Below are 17,465 nucleotides of genomic sequence, written 5' to 3'. Positions count from 1 at the left end.
CATAAGCCATTTAAAAGCTCGTATCAGTAATAATCAGTGGTTTTGTTTGAATATTTTGCAATTTAGAATGCTAATTCTCTCTTGAAACTTTCCTTGAGTAAGAAAGCATTGATTATGATTTTTTTTTTAATATATATATCAATTGCATGGATTGGTCCTTAATTGATGTTTAAGATACAGTTATGCAAATAAACCTGTATGTATCAGGATAAGAAACTCATGTCCACATACCATTTATTCTGTAAGGCAATCAGCATTTCTAGGTTGTCAACTCTTTGGTTGATTATTTGCATTCCTACCATGCCTCAGCTAAGAGACAAATCTGATAATCCTTTATGCTGCTACAGTAATTATTTTTTATTACATTGGCAAAGAGAAATTAAAATAGCATTAAGGTTGCAGGGGGCAGCATTCACTGGTAGGAAGAGAGGTGAATGAGAAAACGTGGTTTTACCCCATTGGGTTTTAAAGCTGTTTGCTAGCAGCAGAGGTAGGTTGAGGCCCAAGAGCTATCTGTTCGTTTTCAAGTTCTGAACCAAAATGTGTGTGGGAGAGGACTGATTAAAGAAAGACATCTCCATCTCTCCAGCTTCTGCTTTTGTCTCCTCCTGCCTTACAGCCTTTTCCCCATCCTCTGTTCCTGTTTAGGGGCCCTCCTATTCCCATCTTTTCCCATCTTCATGGCTACCCTCTCACTTCACAGTTTTCATACCTTCTCACTTTAGACCTGGTCTGCCCTTTAACTGTTCAAAAGACCTGGAGCACATGCGATGCTGGGGGAATATTCACTGAATTTATATAATAAATGATTATAGATTTCTTCTGAGGATAATGAACTGTTGCGCCAAGCGGTAGGACTTGGTCAGGCGAAAACTGCTCATGCACAACCTCATCATGGTGGCAAGCTTGAGAAATTTCAAGTCTTGTTTCCAGAGGTGTGAGGGCAAACAAAACCCATTCCTTTTACTGATTTTATTTTTAATAAGGGCAAAGCAACATAATTCCTCAATTCTGAAATAAAGATGATCTGTTATAGCTGAATCTTTAAAAAACTGAGACTGCCTATACACCACCAGGCATTTTAATGGAGTGGTGCATTTGGAAAAGATTTAAATCACCAACAAGCACTTCGTTAAAAGGAACGATAATTACAGGTGTTGCTGCCTCTAATGCTTGGCATACAGAAACCTGACCTACTTTTAAATACCACTCAGGACAAAAATGAGAAGAATGAACATCACAGGTAGTACTGTGTTCCGTGTATCTGAACTGATGAGTATTCATCTTTTTGCTTGAACAACATTTTAAAAAGACAAAAATTCAGCCAACGCAATCAGCAAAATTCTCTTCCTTCATTAACTAAGTGCCCAAGAGATAAATGGCAAAGAGCTAGGCTCATCTAGTCAATACGAGGTTGCAGATTAAATGAGGCAATAAATTTACCCCAGATTAAAAGTGAATTTTCTTGTAGCATAAAAATCACCTTTCAAAGTTGTTGGAAACTTTACAGAATGCAGGTCACAATTATAGGAAATAACACTTTGGAGCTATAGATGAGAATACAGAAGTGGTGTACATCTATGGGAATGCCTACAGTCACTGGAACCAGAGTGCTGTGCTGCAGATGTTTGGGTAGGGAGGAGAAACTCCCTGAAACTGAAGAAATGTTAGTTTGTGTTAAATATTCAAAGTTTAGTGCCAAGTAACTATCTCCTAAATAAATGCTGAGGCATGTTACGAACAACTAGTCTAAAAACAATGAAATAGTTTCAGTGTAGTTATTGTTCAGTTTTTTTTTTCTTCCCCGAGGAGACTTTTAACAATGCATTTCTCATACATTATCCACTTTATGGAATTATATGTTTTATTTCACATGTGCCTCCTTTAAAATATTCAGTAGTATGTTTTTTAATTTATGACTGAATGCTTCAGCATTCGAGGAGGCAGGTAAATACTGTTTGTCTCATTCTTGTAGCTAAGGCAGCTAGGGAATAGGCAAGTCAATGTTTTGTGATATGATGTATTGGCATTTTGCTTGTGACTAGCAGCCTTCTCAAAACTGAAAGCATGACCTTTTGTGAAATGGCATTCTTTTATTGAACAAATGTGTTTTTAATGTATTCTGTTATAGCTGCTTGCTGTTGTGATTATATGAAATTGAACTGCCTTTTACAACATTAAAGGCTAGAGTGGGAACAAAGGGACTGAGCTGGTTTTCATTCTTTGTTCTCTTCTGCAAATCTGCAAAAAGATTTGTTGTAGCCCGTGCTGCAAACATTAGATCTCAGCTTCTACAGTTTTGCTACGGGGTAGCCTGAAGTCATGAGTTAGTGATATGATAAAAGGCGAAAAACTGAGCTGCAGGGTTTTTTTATCACGTGTGTTTAAAAAAAGTAAAAACGTTTAGTCAGGCCAACTGGATCTTTTCCCATTTGCTTGCAGCTTTAACTGGCACTGTAACCAGCACTGGCTGGGAACAGGTTACGTGAGTTCTTTGTGAAACCCCTTTATGCAAGAGGCAACATCCTCTTTCCTTCAGCTGAAGGCTAAGAAAACTGCAGGTCAAATTTCTGCTTATGCCAAAGCCACACTTCTCTGTGGCCCCACAGCAAGCACAACATCAGCAATTGTAATTCCTGACAGTTCTGAACTTGAGGCAGGGAGTGAGAAGGGGAGAGGAAACCTATTTATTTTAGAGAAATACGGAAGATATGTTCATACTGAGAATGTATCAGCAGAAGGCACAGATAAGAAAACAATTTTTATAGTTCACTGTTTAAAACAAAAATGTCCTCTAGGTCTTGGACGTAAGGAAAAAAACTATATATGTGAATTGACGTGCAGCTGGCAGCATGAAGGTAGGAAAACTGACTCCACCTTTGGGAACAACTTCACCTTTGGGGACGTGACACCTAGGAGCTGGAACTATCACCTTCATCTCTGAACCTGTCCGCATTTGGAACAGTTTTGCTGCTGCTCACTTTAACAGATATTACTAAGCACGCAGGCAAAGCTCAGAAGAACACCATCGTAGCCTTATTGTTAGTCATGGGTGCATCCATGGAGGTAAAAGCTGCTGAGAAGGTAAATGGCCTCTTTGTTACAAAGAACTGCGAGATGTTAGTTGTTGAGATATTCATTATTTCTTTTTGCCCAAAAGGAAGAGAGTAGGAAAAACGCATTAACATTGGGAAGAGAAAGACCTTCATCAGTAACACCTGGAATAAAACATTGGGGTAGACTATTCCATTAACACGAATGGTGGGAAACACAAGTCCGGAGGGGCCCAGTAGGCTCCCCATGGTGTTTGTGACTTGAGAGCCACTCAGGACATCGCTTGGAGTGGTTTTTGGATTTGCTTCTGGGGGTGCAGAATGTGTCCTCCTTTGACAGCTCCTTTCCCATCCTCATTCAGCATAAATTGTGGTCTATTTGGGGAGTATCTCCACGGTGTAACTGGTCTCTGCAGAGGGAGGCAGTTGCCAGCACTTCCTACAGCAGCCATGCACTGGCTGGGTGCAGTTTGGCTCTGCGTGTCTGACTCATGGTGGATCTGGGCCTGAGGTTTGGTGGGGGGGGAGGGGGAATGTTGTTGTTTTGTTCCATTTTTATGTTTGTGTCTAAATTAAATGCTAAGGAATGATGAAGAAGAAGGATGATCTTGTGGTTAAATATATTCAAGTGGCAAGCTGGAACTGGGAACTGCTTCTGGCTCCACCACATCTATGGACAAGGGCAAATAATTTGAAATCTCAGGGTTTTCCCATTTATAAGATGAGGATGAAAGGGCTTTGTGAGAGTCTGAATGCCTGAGTACTTTGCTTCCCAACAGAAAGAGCTAGAGAAAATAAAATTACGGTTTTCAAATCAATAATAAAAGCAGACAGCAGATAAATTTTCTGTCGCTGCCCCTTCCCTGCTCTGGCAGCGTGGTTCTGGCTCTCGGGGGGCTCTGGGGCGAGGAGGAGGATGCCCAGCACTGCCCAACACAAAGCTGCTCTGCTGCATGGCAAGGCAGGCAGGCTCTGCCTCACGTGCTGGGGATGGCAGACGGAAAGCGATATACACTAAGGATAAGTTTATCTTTTCTGTGGTGTATCTGAACATGTAGTTTATCCTGTCACATGCACAGGGACAGCGCTGCACGAGAACACAGGCCGATTTATCTCCGGCTGTCTCTGACTACTCCAGTGGGCTTCACGGTACGACTCCGTTAATAACAGAGGAAGGGAGAGTTCGTTCTGATTTTGCTTGCTCTAATGGGAAGTAATTCCCCTGAAGTCAGTGGGATCGCAGTAAGAGCTGTATCAATTCCTGCGCCCTCAGGCTGATGAGAAAAGTAATCTATGGTCATACTGCAGCAAGCACATTTTAGATATAGAAACAGCCCAAGGGAAGGGAAGCGCTCTGTAAATGGTATCAAAGCAAGGCATTTAGCACACTAGCATTCAAAGCACAGGCGTCTGAGGAAGGCTGCCTCTTTGGCCAGCGTATGATGGCTGCTGCCCAGCCAGTTTTCTCCTCCCGGCCTGTTTCCTTCACCATCCGGAAATCAGAAAACGCTACCGAGTCATTTCTACAGAGCTCTCCCTAGCATTTTGCCTTCCCACATCAGCAAGAGCTTAATCCTCTTCCACCCTCCTTCACCAGCCACCACCACAGGGCCAAAGAATTTCACAAGGCCAAAAATTTTGGTCCCCAAAACAGACAGGCATGCCAGAGAGGTAGATGGAAAATGGCAGCCACAGGTTTTCTGGTGAGCCCAATTTCAAGCTGCTTGTGAGAAGATGGACTAAAAGCATGAGGAAAAAGAGGACGCAGGCTGAGGAACCGAGGGGACAAAACCTGTTACTGCAGCTGGGACAGCCCCGCTGTGGGGCAAGCTCGGAGCACAAGGCTCGGTGATGGCTCCTGGCCTTCCCCAGGGCTGCCCTGCGGCCCTCTGCTGCGACACTGGCCCAGCAGCTCGAGTGATTGAGCAACGGGAGGGGGGGGGGGGGGGGGGGGGAACCGAGAAAGGAGGGTGGGGGGAAGCTGAGAAACCTAAAAGGAGGTCAATGATACGGGTACTTAACAGGGAGGGAACAGGATAGTTTGGGCTGTTTGGCTTTGAGATAGCAAGGTGGGTCTAAAAGGAAAGGGCATCTGGTGTGGCCGCCCTGCGGTTATCAGGGAGAAGTGGGGTGGGAGGGTGCAGATCCTGGGAGCAACCAGCTGGATGCTCGTGTCCGTGGGGTGACGGAGGAGCGAGCAGGCAGCCACAAGAGCCCCGAGGAGATCACAAAGAAGTGTTTTTTTTGTGTGCTGCCCCGGCTTTAATGCAACTAGGCCTGTCTTCATCCTGAAAGGGTGGCAGGCTCAGTGGGAAGAGAGAGGGGAGGCCAGAAGGAAGGGTTCACACCTCCCTTTCTTTGCAGCTGATCAGTCTTTTTTTCCTCTATAATAGAGTATTTGGGTACACTCCACGTACAACTCACACCTGATTAGTTAAAGGGGATTATATTAATGCAACTCAGAATGTAGGCACTCTTAAATCAGCTTTAACTTTACAGGAGAGTATTAACTACCGTGATTTATTTATTTTTTTAATCACTACAAGTATGTCCTCAGAGAAGATTGCAGCAGTTTTACTGCAATAGCTGAAACCTTTGTGAGCTTTGTAAAGGAAAACCCTGCATTTGCCAATTTCATGCCCTAGTCAGGAACAAAAAAAAAATCACTTCTTAATTCAAGCCCAGAGAAATTCACTGAGTAAATGGCAAGAAGAAATAGGTTATTTTGAGTGGTAGCCACAGGAAGAAGGGACAATTTGCTCCGGATAGTTGAGGCTGGAAGTTCCTCATTGCAGAGCTACCAAGGAAAGTACCAGCTCTGGGAGGAGAAGGTGGGAATCATTTCAATGTTTGGAGGGAAAAAGGGGAGCAAGGCTGGGGAAGCAGTTTGGATGGGGGCTGGGGATGCTGGTGGATACCTCAGCAGCTACATCACCAGGCCAAAATATCTCGGTTACTAAAAACTGCCTACAACTTGAGTTATTTGCTTTTTCCAACAAGGAAAATATTATGTCTTGTGGGAAGTCATGAGGATGACATACCCAAGAACACTGCATATTTGATCACTAATAATATAAAGTAAACATCTTTTAAATATTTCCAGCAACATCTGTCCTAGTTTAACTACTGGTTCATGTTGCATTCTTTTATGGAATAATATTCATCACAGAAAGCAGAGCGTGTGTCACCGCCATCCATTACAAGAATTAAACTTGTGGGATTTTCCCTGATGAAGCTGATTTCCCTTTAACCTATAAAAAAATGCTTTCTTCTAATTTTCCACCATTGCATGACCCTGATTCTCCAAAAATTTGAATGCTTGCCTATGATCTAATATATCTAATACTTGGCTTGGATATAAAGGGAGCACGATGAGATACTGGTTTAACTCATACGGGGTGTGTGCGGGGGGAAATCCAGAAAAAGATGCTGCAACAGTTTAATAAGAATATGAGCTTACCTTTCTGGAGAGACAAAAAAAAAAAAAAAGCACCTTTGAGCAGCTATAAGAGATTAGCCTTGTTCTGCAAAGAGGGAAGAAAATCAATGTTACATAAAGGTAAAAATAGCAAAGAAAAGAATAACAAAGAGGAATGTGGACAGAACTCCTTTAGCCTTGGATGCTGACGTAACCTGAATGAGGCACATTTGCCTAGTACTAAGATATATGGATTATATGTAATAGAAACTAATGTATTAAGTGGCAATTTACATTAGCATTTGGGAGGAATACATTTTTATTGACAAGCACTAATTTTTTGGTAGAAAGAGAAAAAAAAAACAACCCTATGGATTATATAAATTAAAATTTACTATTTTTTTACCAGAAAAAAAAGCTTTTTTTTTTTTAACAGCTGGACTTCACAATTCATCCCACTTCTGAGTAAAAGTGTAGGCATATCACAACTGAAATAATTCTTTTTTTTTTTTTTTAAAGTAACCTATCCATGAAGAGGCAAGGTTTTTGTTTGTTTGTTTGTTTGTTTTGGTTAGACTAAAAAAAAAAAAAGAAAAAAAGAAAAACCCTTTCTGTTTCTAGAGTAGTAAAATTCCAGCAACATTTAAAAATTTTTGATGTGAAGTCTCGAGTTTGAATTATGCAGAGAAGTCTTTGGTGGCCATGAAAGACAGGAGTATATTAGCCCTTGAACTACTTCGGAAAAAGACAAAATTTTCTCTCCCAATATACAAACTGATTAAGAGAAAGCAAACCAAAAAAATGCAAGCAGCTCTGCACTGGCTCAGTCAGTGCTTTAAAGAAACTAAGGTGTGTCAAGTACCAGTTTCTCAGCAGGGTTATATCTCTCTCTCTTGTATCATCCTTACAGTGTTGCTGGACCAAGTTTGGGTAAACTGTAAAAAGAGAGTAAATAACTTGGTGCAGAAGGAGAAAAGTTGGGCAGGAGAGGGGAAACCCCAGATTTTGCAATGAAGCAGATGTTCCGACACAAGATGGAGCCAACCAGTTTCACTGAGATGGCGCCCGCTAAATCCGTCCCATGGCAGCAGTGCCTCTTGTCCACACAATTCTCAAAAAAAGGACAAGCAAATCCTCCCACTGCAAACCTCTGGATTGGGAAAGAGTTGTTCAGTGCTTCAGAGCATCAGTGAGCCTTCTGGCTTGGTCACCCACCAAAGGAGAGCACAGCTCTATGAGGCAGGGCTTCCCTATGGGGCTGTTCAGCCGTGGATGAGCCCGGTTTGTGTGCTTCATCTACTGTGTTGATTGTCCATGCTAACAGCTTAAGTCCCCTCATTTCTAGTTGGTATCAAAACCAGAAATCTGGCATTGAGCTGCTGGTATTGCAGCCTCCCTGCCCTGTAAAGGCTGTTGGACTCTGCCTTTGGCTATGGAGGTGACACAAAGGGCAGTAAGGAGTGGGACTGAAACAGCAAATGTAACTAGGCTTGTCCCTCTCTCTCTCTCTCTCTCTCGATTAGATGCAGACTCTGCAAATCAGAGATAGCAAGACTGTCCTAAAGATACTGAGTTAGTTTCCATAGCAATGAGATCTATGAGTTCTCAAAATATTCAAGTCTCTATTAGGCTAGAAGCAGATAAAAATAATTTGCTTACATAAGGGCATGCCAAATCTCATCCAGCAAAGCACTCGTTTTTAAGCACATGAGTATCAAGATATTGGAGCTCCATCTGTACCTGGCTGTTTCACTTGCCTGGGAAAAAAAACGCTCTTGGTCAAAGTGCCTTTTTCTACCCAGATAGCTCTTTCTCAACCCTGACACCCTGCTCGGGACCCCTGTTTCCTGCTGTTGAGCCATCTTCAATGCAGACTTTGGGTTTCTCCATGTGGTGGATCAGTTCCTCTCCATCCTTCCTCCATCATTCTCCTTAGCTCAGCCATGGGGCCACGACATGATCCAGGTGAGTTCAGAAATATTTGCAAAGAGGAAGGAGCACCCTCTGAAAATACATGTACTGAACAGGTGTGTGCTCATAGGATGTCTCCTGATCCCTTCTCACTGTGCTTCTTCAGCAAAGACCAGATGAAGTTATAAAGACATTTCTGATCATGCACCACATTTCCTAACCAGAGGCTCTTCAGCATCCTGATGGGGACAGCGTGAGAGGATGGGCAGTCTCTGCCCCCACACCACATGGAGCATGCCGCTGTGGCACGTGTGAGGGAGGTGCTCCTGGTGACTCTGTAGCTATCCTCAATAAATGCCTCACTGCCATTAATTAACATAATACAAGTTGGATGGACCTCATTCAGAGTAACATTGCGAGGGCAGTCCTGCACAAAAAAAACCTGACTTCCACCTTTTGTTTTCAGTTGCTTTGCCGTAAAAAGGCATGAGAAGCTACCAGTGAGTATGTTTGAGTAAAGCCTTTTTCTAACCAGTGAATCTACTAAATCATACAACATCTCATCAAACTGATCTCTGAGAACACCATGTTCCATTAGAAAAATCTGAAATATGTTCCTTGCACTCATGAATTTCACCAGTTATTTAGCTTAGAAATACTTTTCACATATTAGCACTGATTATAAGACTGAAGAGAATCAGGAGTGAAAGGTATGGTAAGGAAAAGAAAGAGGCTATGGTGAGAAATAATCCCCTGTGTATTTCAGACAGTATCTTAAAAAAAAAAAAAAAAAAAAAAGAGTGTTAATGACTTAAAGAATCCCAGCGTACCAGGAAGAGCTAATTTAATTTTCTAATAGTGCCCTCATTGTGAGACATTACATTAGCTAATTGAATGCATTTAATTTATTTGTTTCCAGCTTGGGTGACTTTGTTTTCCTATCCACCTTTCTATGATGAAAAGCAAATAAAACATTCCCCAACAGCAAGCTGCTGCTTCTTTGTTCAACGATCAATTTAAACCAGGATTACTTTCAAAGTGCTTAATAAGGTGCATGCTTTATGAGTGCTTTACAAAAATGGCAAAGCTGCAATGCTGCCTGACAGCATTGGCTGTCGTCCAGGGATGGACTGTAGATATCGTTGGATCAGGGATTTTGTGGTAGCGCTTTTTATGTTGTAGCTTGTCACCAGCCTACGCAAGTCTCAACAACACACTACTGTAATAACCAAAATAAGCAGTAAATTCATAACGCTTTCCTACTCCTGGCACACTAGGGAGCATACCCATGCTGTAGTTTAGGGAGCAGTTACAGCTTTTGAAGACCAGCTGGCCCATCTGTTCCTGGTAGTGCTGCTACTACCAGCAACATGGAGTTCAGCTTGGAAGAGCTGCTCTGGCATCTGAGGCAGTGCAGGCGCCGATACGTCTGCTGAGCAGGGGCAGGATGGGTTTCGGCAGCCCCGGGAGCTGGTGGGCACATGCGGAGACCTGCTGTGGTGGTTGATGCACTTCAGTCATCACCTGCTGCTTCCCAGGCTAGTTGTAGGGAATTTAAGCATGTCCCATTTTCCAGTGGAGGTCATTGCCTTGCACACATTAATGTACTCTATTTCCCAGTGGGAAATTCTGGGGGGAAGGAGAGGAGATGCAACAAAACCCCTGGAACTCTTCTTCTCCATAAATGCCCTCAGTCCTTTTCATCTCTCCATGTTTAACCTGGGTCTCCATTATAAATGCCTCAGTAGTCAAAGCTCCTGGTCATGGTGGACCTCTGGAAGTCTTTATATTGCTAACACAATACAAGCTCTTTCCACATACATGGTTTTGCTGGAACAGCTCTGCTAGTCCCATAAAGGCTTTTTCTACTATCACTCTACAATTTCTGTAGCATGTTCCCAGCTGAAGGTGATTGTTGCTAATTACTGCTTTATAAACCTGTGATTTCTTTCAAGATGCATTAACTAAAGTAAATGGAGAAATTAATTCTCCTTGAAAAGTGAATGGGGTTCTGTGAAACAGGGCTCTCTCTTCAAAGGGGGGTAAATATTCCCCCGAGAGCTCTTCCAGTTGCTTGAAACACATTGTAGTTTAGCTCTGGAATACTCCTATTGGTGTTTGACAAAATATCAGCCACATATTCTATTCTCAATGGTTTTCTGCAGCAATGGGTGCCAGCAGTAGGCTTTTATTAGATCTGTTGGGCTTGGCAGTCCAGTATGCCATTGATTTGCCTATTCCAGGAGCTCCTGAGGAACATCCTTATACAGCAGCAAATAGAGTGATTTTTCAACAATAAATAAGTGGTTACCATGGACTTTGGTATTGGTGTGTGGCTTGATCTTCAGCAGCCTGCCAAATGGGTCTTCTCTGTCAAAGAGAAACAGAAATGAGGTACAATGTTAACCTTAAGGCACATGTGTAGTACCAGGCAGGAAGAATATAATACGTCCACTTAGGTGGCAATGTGACAACAAAGCTAGAAAAAGCAAAAAATGGCAATCATTACTTGTTTCCACATTCTGCAGGGGCTGCAGAGATGAAGAGCTTGACGGCAGTTAGACTCCTTTAAATTTTTGTAAAGAATTATCAAGAGAGGTAATAAAGTGTCACTTAGAGAAATGTGTCTCTGCAGCTGTTTTTAAGCAGAGGAACAGTTGTCAGAAAGGTAAGGGAGTATTTGAAATGCATCTAAAGGACACAAATGGGAAACAGAACAGGGATAATACGTGACTTAGACTGTGCCTATAGACTGTGCCTCTGAGATCATGGGGCACAACGCAGGCAGGGTAGCAGATATCGCTGTTAAATATGTCGAGGCCTGACCACCAAGGAGAAGTTAATTTTTAAACTTAACTTGCTTGAGTGAGATGGCCACGTGTGTTACAATTGTCTTGGGGAGAGCAGCAGTGCAGCACAGCGCGTGTGCTGGCCAGCAGCACCCACACCCTGAGCAGTCTTTATATAAATTCCCATCCAGCCTGTCTGAGGGCAGGACTTGGACCATACGCTGGGATAAAGTGGGTACAGATAGCTGAATCACAGCTCCTCTGGAGTTCAACAAAGCAGGAAGGCTGAATTGTTCTCTCTGACTTCTCGGCTTTATTGGCTCTGTGTGGTTGTTCAGGTCTTGCACAATTGAACAGCAAGAATGTCAGATGTCTACAAAGCATTGGCAACTGTTTGGGCAATTCCTTTTTCCTTCACCCATTGGATTCAAGCAGGATTGAAGCTGTAGCTCATAATTTGTGCTGGCTATACTTAGACCAATGAGCTAGCCCATGTCCTCCAGTTTGCTTCCCCTCTTACAAGTGTCATAGAATCATAGAATCATAAAAACACAAGGTTGGAAAGGACCTACAAGATCATCTAGTCCAACCATCCTCCTATCACCAATACTTCCCACTAAGCTACTAAATCATATCTTGTAGCACCTTGTCCAGGCGCTTCTTGAACACCGTGAGGGATGGTGACTCCACCACCTCCCTGGGCAGGCTGTTCCAGCACCTGACCACTCTTTGAGAGAAAAAGTTTTTCCCGATATCTAATCTAGATCTCCCCAGGTGCAACTTGTGGCCATTTCCTCGAGTCCTATCATTAGTTATCTGAGAGAAGAGGCCGACCCCCTCCTCATCACAACCTCCCTTCAGGAAGTTGTAGAGAGCAGTAAGTCTCCCCGAGCCTCCTCTTCTCCAGACACAACAACCCCAGTTCCTTCAGCTGCTCCTCACAGGACTTGTGTCCTAGGCCCTTCACCAGTTTTGTTGTCCTCCTCTGGACATGCTCCAGGGCCTCAATGTAATTCCTGTAGTGAGGAGCCCGAAACTGAACACGGTACTCGAGGTGCGGCCTCACCAGAGCTGAGTACAGGGGGACGATCACCTCCCTGGTCCTGCTGGCTACACTATTTCTAATACAGGCCAGGATGCCATTGGCCTTCTTGGCCACCTGGGCACACTGCTGGCTCATGTTCAGCCAAGCATCAATCAATGCTCCCAGGTCCCTTTCCTCTTCACAGTCTTCTAGCCACCCTGCCCCAAGCCTATAGAGTTGCACGGGGTTATTGTGGCCAAAGTGCAGGACCCAGCACTTGGCCTTATTAAACCTCATCCCATTCACCTCAGCTCAGCAGTCCAGCCTATCCAGATCCCTCTGAAGGGCCACCCTTCCCTCAGGCAGATCAACACTACCTCCCAACTTGGTGTTGTCTGCAGACTTACTGAGAGTACACTCAATCCCCTCATCCAGGTCATCAGTAAAGATATTAAACAAGGTAGGCCCCAGTACCGACCCCTGGGGGACACCACTTGTAACGGGACGCCAGCTGGACTTAACTCCATTAACCACTACCCGCTGGGCACGGCCCTGCAGCCAGTTCTTTACCCAGAGAAGAGTATACCTGTCTAGGCCACGGGCAGCCATTTTCCCCAGGAGAATACTGTGGGAGACCATGTCAAAGGCCTTGCTGAAGCCTAAGTAGACTACATCAACAGCCCTTCCCTTATCTACCAGTCTGGTCACACGATCACAGAAGGAGATGAGGTTGGACAAGCACAACCTGCCTTTTGTGAACCTGTGCTGGCTGGGCCTTCCCTTCCTTCTTGCTCTGCTGTTCTCCTCTTTCACTTTGTTTTCCTTAGGACTGTGCTAACACAGCTGTGTCTGTCTTGTGTTAAAGGACTCAGAAATACATTTCAAAAAATAAGCATTCCCTTTCCTAACCAAGGGCTGAAAACAGACCCCTCTGGGTGGGTGAATGGGAACCAGGGCCACGTCTGCAGCACTAGCACGTCTGAACCTCAGGGCAACAATTGCTCTGAAGGACAACTGTCTTTCCTTCACAGAGCTGTGGTAGCCTGGTTAAAACCTTTATGAGCAGGTCATTGTATAGGCACCGGTGCTTGGACTCCAGCATATGGATTTATCCCGTTTGCTGAGAGGGATCGGGGCTTGCCAGCACTTCCCTGGCTGGGAGGGGGACAGGACTCTCCTTCCTGCCCCAGGTGCTGCTGCAGGCTGCAGTGCTGGGACCATCTGTCTCAGCAGTCACTGCAACTTACATTTTGGGGAATGTGTGTGTGTTTTTTTTCTTGTGATAAGGTGCGTAGAGAGATAAGAAGAGCATGTAGCAGCTCTGTTTCACAGAGATGCCAGGGGAGATAAACCCGAGCTGTTCTGTGGGTTTCTCTGGAAGACACGCACATTTCAGTGTGAAAACTCTTGTAAAAGTAACAGCAGCACATCACTCTGAAAACTCTATTTAGATTTGACTGCTCTGTGCCTTTTGCACCGAAGGGAGATAATTCCTGCCTTGGGGAGGCTGAAGCTCCCGGGTTACCTTTGCCTACCCCAGCTTGAGGAACAGAGCACCTAAGGCGCACCTGCCCTCTGTGTACCAGCTGTGCCTGCTCAGGCTCAGCTTCACGCAGTCACAAGCCTCAAACCAACTGAATTCCTATGGCCTTCAGGGTCAAAAGCACAAGTCCCTGGTACCACCTGCTCTGTGCCCACATTCCTGTGTCTGGAGAGGTACTCTGGCTGTTTCAAGAAATTGCAAGCAACATCAAGGATTGGGGGATATGGGCCAAGCATGAGGCCGAAGCTAACATGACAGAGCAATCAGCTAATCAGCTTCTGAAATCAGTGGCTGTTGAGCATATCTCACCCTGATGCCACAGTGTTGGTGGGAAGGGTCTGTTATGTGAACCAGCAGCTCCTTGCTCCAAATGCAAGGTATGCACACATATATACACACAATCTGCCTTCGGATGGGGGGGGGGGGGGGGCTTATCAGGAGTCACATGTGGGAAGCTGACTGCAATTACATAAAACGAGCCTAACTCCACACCTACTTTTGACCAGCAGAGGCATTTCATACCTAGCTATGTTAGACTTAAATAGCCTTCATCCAAAGGTATAAACTTTGTGTTTAAGTCTCTTTTTGTATTAAAATGAAGTATGAATGTTGCTATTATATCTAGTTTTCCTTGTTAATGGTGGGGGCTTGTGCAGAACTATGGATGTGCATGATACTTAACTGGTCAGAGAAGTTGCTTCTCTACAACAATCGCTCAAAGAGAGAACAAGAACTTCTTATGATAAGGTTGTGTGGCACAAAAGACATTTATCTTTAGAGATGGAGGAGCATAGCCTTCCTGTGCTTTCTGCATTGATTTTTCTTCTCTATTATGAAATAGGTTATTTCTGTAATAATTTTATTTACAGGAAAGCAGCTAATGATGTTCGTGAACTTGTGCTCACTTTTGCAAACTTATGCAAAAATGGATATAACTGGAAGAAAGAAAAATGTTGTAAGAACAGCTTTAAAACATCTTTTTTTCTTTTATTTTGAAGGAAAAATATGTGGTTTTGGTTTCCAATTCCTAGAAAAATGTTTTTTGTTTAGCTAAAGTATTTTCTCCCCTGTATCTTCAAGTTCATTGGCCAAATGCAAGTAACAGGTTCTTTCATTCTTTTCTGTGGAGACAAAGAGATCTGTTCTGTCCACTGATCACTTTAACTAAAGATTTTCCTTTGCGTTTATTCTAGCTGGTTGTTTTCTTTCTTCTGTCAGAAATGTTACTGTATTCTTTATCTTGAAAAATTCACTCTACTACAAAATAGTGTTTATGTCCCTACAAAGATATTATTCAAAACGTCATCTAGAGAAATCTTCCTCAAGGAACCAAAAGCATTTGTCTGTGAAGAGAGCACATTTGTTTGGTGCAATCAAGGAGATATAAATAAGGGTTGCGAAGTGTCATCTCTATGGTGACAGCATTAAGACCACTGTTCAGCATGCACTGTGCTTTCACTTTCTGAAATTTGGGGGTCTTAGCTCACAATGCTTCTGCCAGTGTTAAGAACTACCACTTTGTACGATATGTTTGAAAACATTATTCTAATAAGGCTGGATGTCTCGGACATGCTTGGTTAGAGTATCTCAACAGTGTAAAAGACAGTAAGCATAAGCACTGGATTTTAGCTTAAATTGTTAAAGATCTTATGATAAGCAATGAACTAAAAGCTTTCTTTTTCCTATTTAAAAAAAAAAGCTATTTATTACAACTTCACTAAGCAGATTTTATTTAATCTGTGTTGACTAATATCTGCAGATTGGGAATGTGAGAACTGAAATTATTTGCTGATGCTTAGACATTTGAGAGAGACTGCATGTCTGCTATTGATTTGATGTGAAGAAAATGGTTTGGAACTTTTCTTCTTAGAAAAAGCCCACTTAGAAATACAAAATAGGCTATAAAATCTGTTAACTATGTTAAAAAATAACAACAGTTGAATGCTTAAAAACTCATTCTATATTGGAGAGTTCACTCTTTTTTCCATTATCAGCTATTAATTAAAAAAAAATGTTTTATTATGCTAAATGTAACTGCTCTTTGCCACCCAGGGAAGGAGGGGTCAAGGCAGGAGGGTCTTAGGTCTACTGTGCAGAACTCAGCTTTTGCTGGCCTCTTGCGCGACCAGAGCAGCAGAGGGTGTCGGGTTTTAAGAGCACATTTTTAGCAGCTTTCTCCGTTAATCAGGCAGACCTAACCCCTCCCAGCTCTGCTACTAAAATCTGGACTCTGTGTTGGCATATGGCATTGCCCTTGGGACATACCTCCTCATGATGGATGAGTCTTTCTTAAATGGCTACTGAAGAACACGTGGCTCAAAGCTAGTGTGCCAGCGTGCCCCTCTTTGGTTAAGATGGAAGAGAATTCAGCTGCGTTTCACTGACTTCTGAAAAGTGGTATCACAAACCTAGTGTGTGTGTGTGACTCACACCAACACACACAGTCTATAGATGTGTGTAATACGTGTTCACGCCCTTATTTGTGTTGTCACAAGCTCTGACTCACACCAGGTTGGTTTCGGCATGGAACGTTCCTTTGAGTAATGGCAGGAGGTGTTAGTCAATACAGCGACTCTTCCCAGGACTGTACATCTCTTCAGATTTCTCATAGGAGCGATTGATTAAGATTCAGGGTTTGACCCAGAAAGGTGCTGCACAGTGAGGGCAGAAAGGGTGTCCTCAGGGATGAAATGAGGCTTGCAGAGCATTTGAATGCTGCTGACATTTATCTTCTTGCATTTCATTAAAGCACAAAGGATCAACTCCTAGAAACTAAAGATTTATCAGTTTAGCACCAGCTATCAGTTCCTTTCACATGTATCTGATAGTTAGGCTTTTTAATGCCAATTGTTAGGTAACTCAGCCAAGCAGCTCCATCCACTTGTTACACTTTAGCTGTAGCTACTTCCATGCTGTGCTACCGAATGCATTCCTTTGTTGAATGGCTGTGAGTAGGGGAAAATACACTGGAAAATACTCTTCCCTGCTTTTAGGTGGAAGGGTCAAACAGGAAAATCTGCCCATCTATCTTGCTTTTCTCTCTGGGGAGGTAGTGGTGGTGATGAGTAGTTTGTATGTTTGGGAAGAGAAAACAGGATCCCGTGAAGACCTAAAAGGGCAGCTGTTCACAGCTGATAACGCCGGGGCCTTGTCACTTCTACTTGAGGGGACAACAAATCAGCTACAGATTCAAGGTGGCCCTACAACTTCTCTTCACAGATGCTCAGGAAGCACAGAAAACAAACTCAGAAACTGGTTTCCCATGAATAGATTTTAAGTCAAGGCAAACTTCACAACTGCAGAAAATTCAGATAGAAAACAGACCCTGAAGGGATTGTTACACACCACTCTGCCCATGTGGGATGGGTCCTCTCTTTCAGGTTTGTTCCCGGTCTAGAAACCTTTCGTCAGCTTCCTAGTGCAAAAGCTAGATGTTTACCTTTGGCTCCCTGACAATGTTTCTCTTTCCATCTCTTCAAAAGCCTCTGTATCTGCTGTTCCTAGCAGTTTCCTAATCCTTGTTGTACCACAGCTTTCCAGTTCCTGAGCCTTCTCTTTTTCCCTTTACTTCTTCTAGGTGCTTTGCTCTGCCCTCTGGGAGCTCCCTCCCTGCCCCACAGGCTTGTTTTCTCCTATGAAGGACCAATTTCTCTTTCCTTCATTGTCTTCCTTTATTGAGTTACTTGTATTTTCGTCATGGTGTCTAACACACAAAGAACTATGAATA

General features: G+C 43.4%; 1 protein-coding gene across 1 annotated transcript in view; it reads right to left on the bottom strand.

The window, feature by feature from the left end:
* SPMIP2 (sperm microtubule inner protein 2) overlaps positions 1–17,465 on the bottom strand; it is a 40,420-nt gene that overhangs the window by 14,131 nt on the left and 8,824 nt on the right. The window contains exon 3 of the mRNA XM_083832711.1: positions 10,694–10,752. Coding sequence (XP_083688837.1) covers positions 10,694–10,752 — 59 coding nt within the window. The remainder of the gene's footprint in view (positions 1–10,693; positions 10,753–17,465) is intronic.

The sequence above is a fragment of the Anser anser genome (assembly GCF_964211835.1).
Source record: "Anser anser genome assembly, chromosome: 4".
NCBI lineage: Eukaryota > Metazoa > Chordata > Aves > Anseriformes > Anatidae > Anser > Anser anser.
The sequence above is the reverse complement of the archived record's forward strand: the minus strand, read 5'-3'. Positions and strand labels throughout refer to the sequence as shown.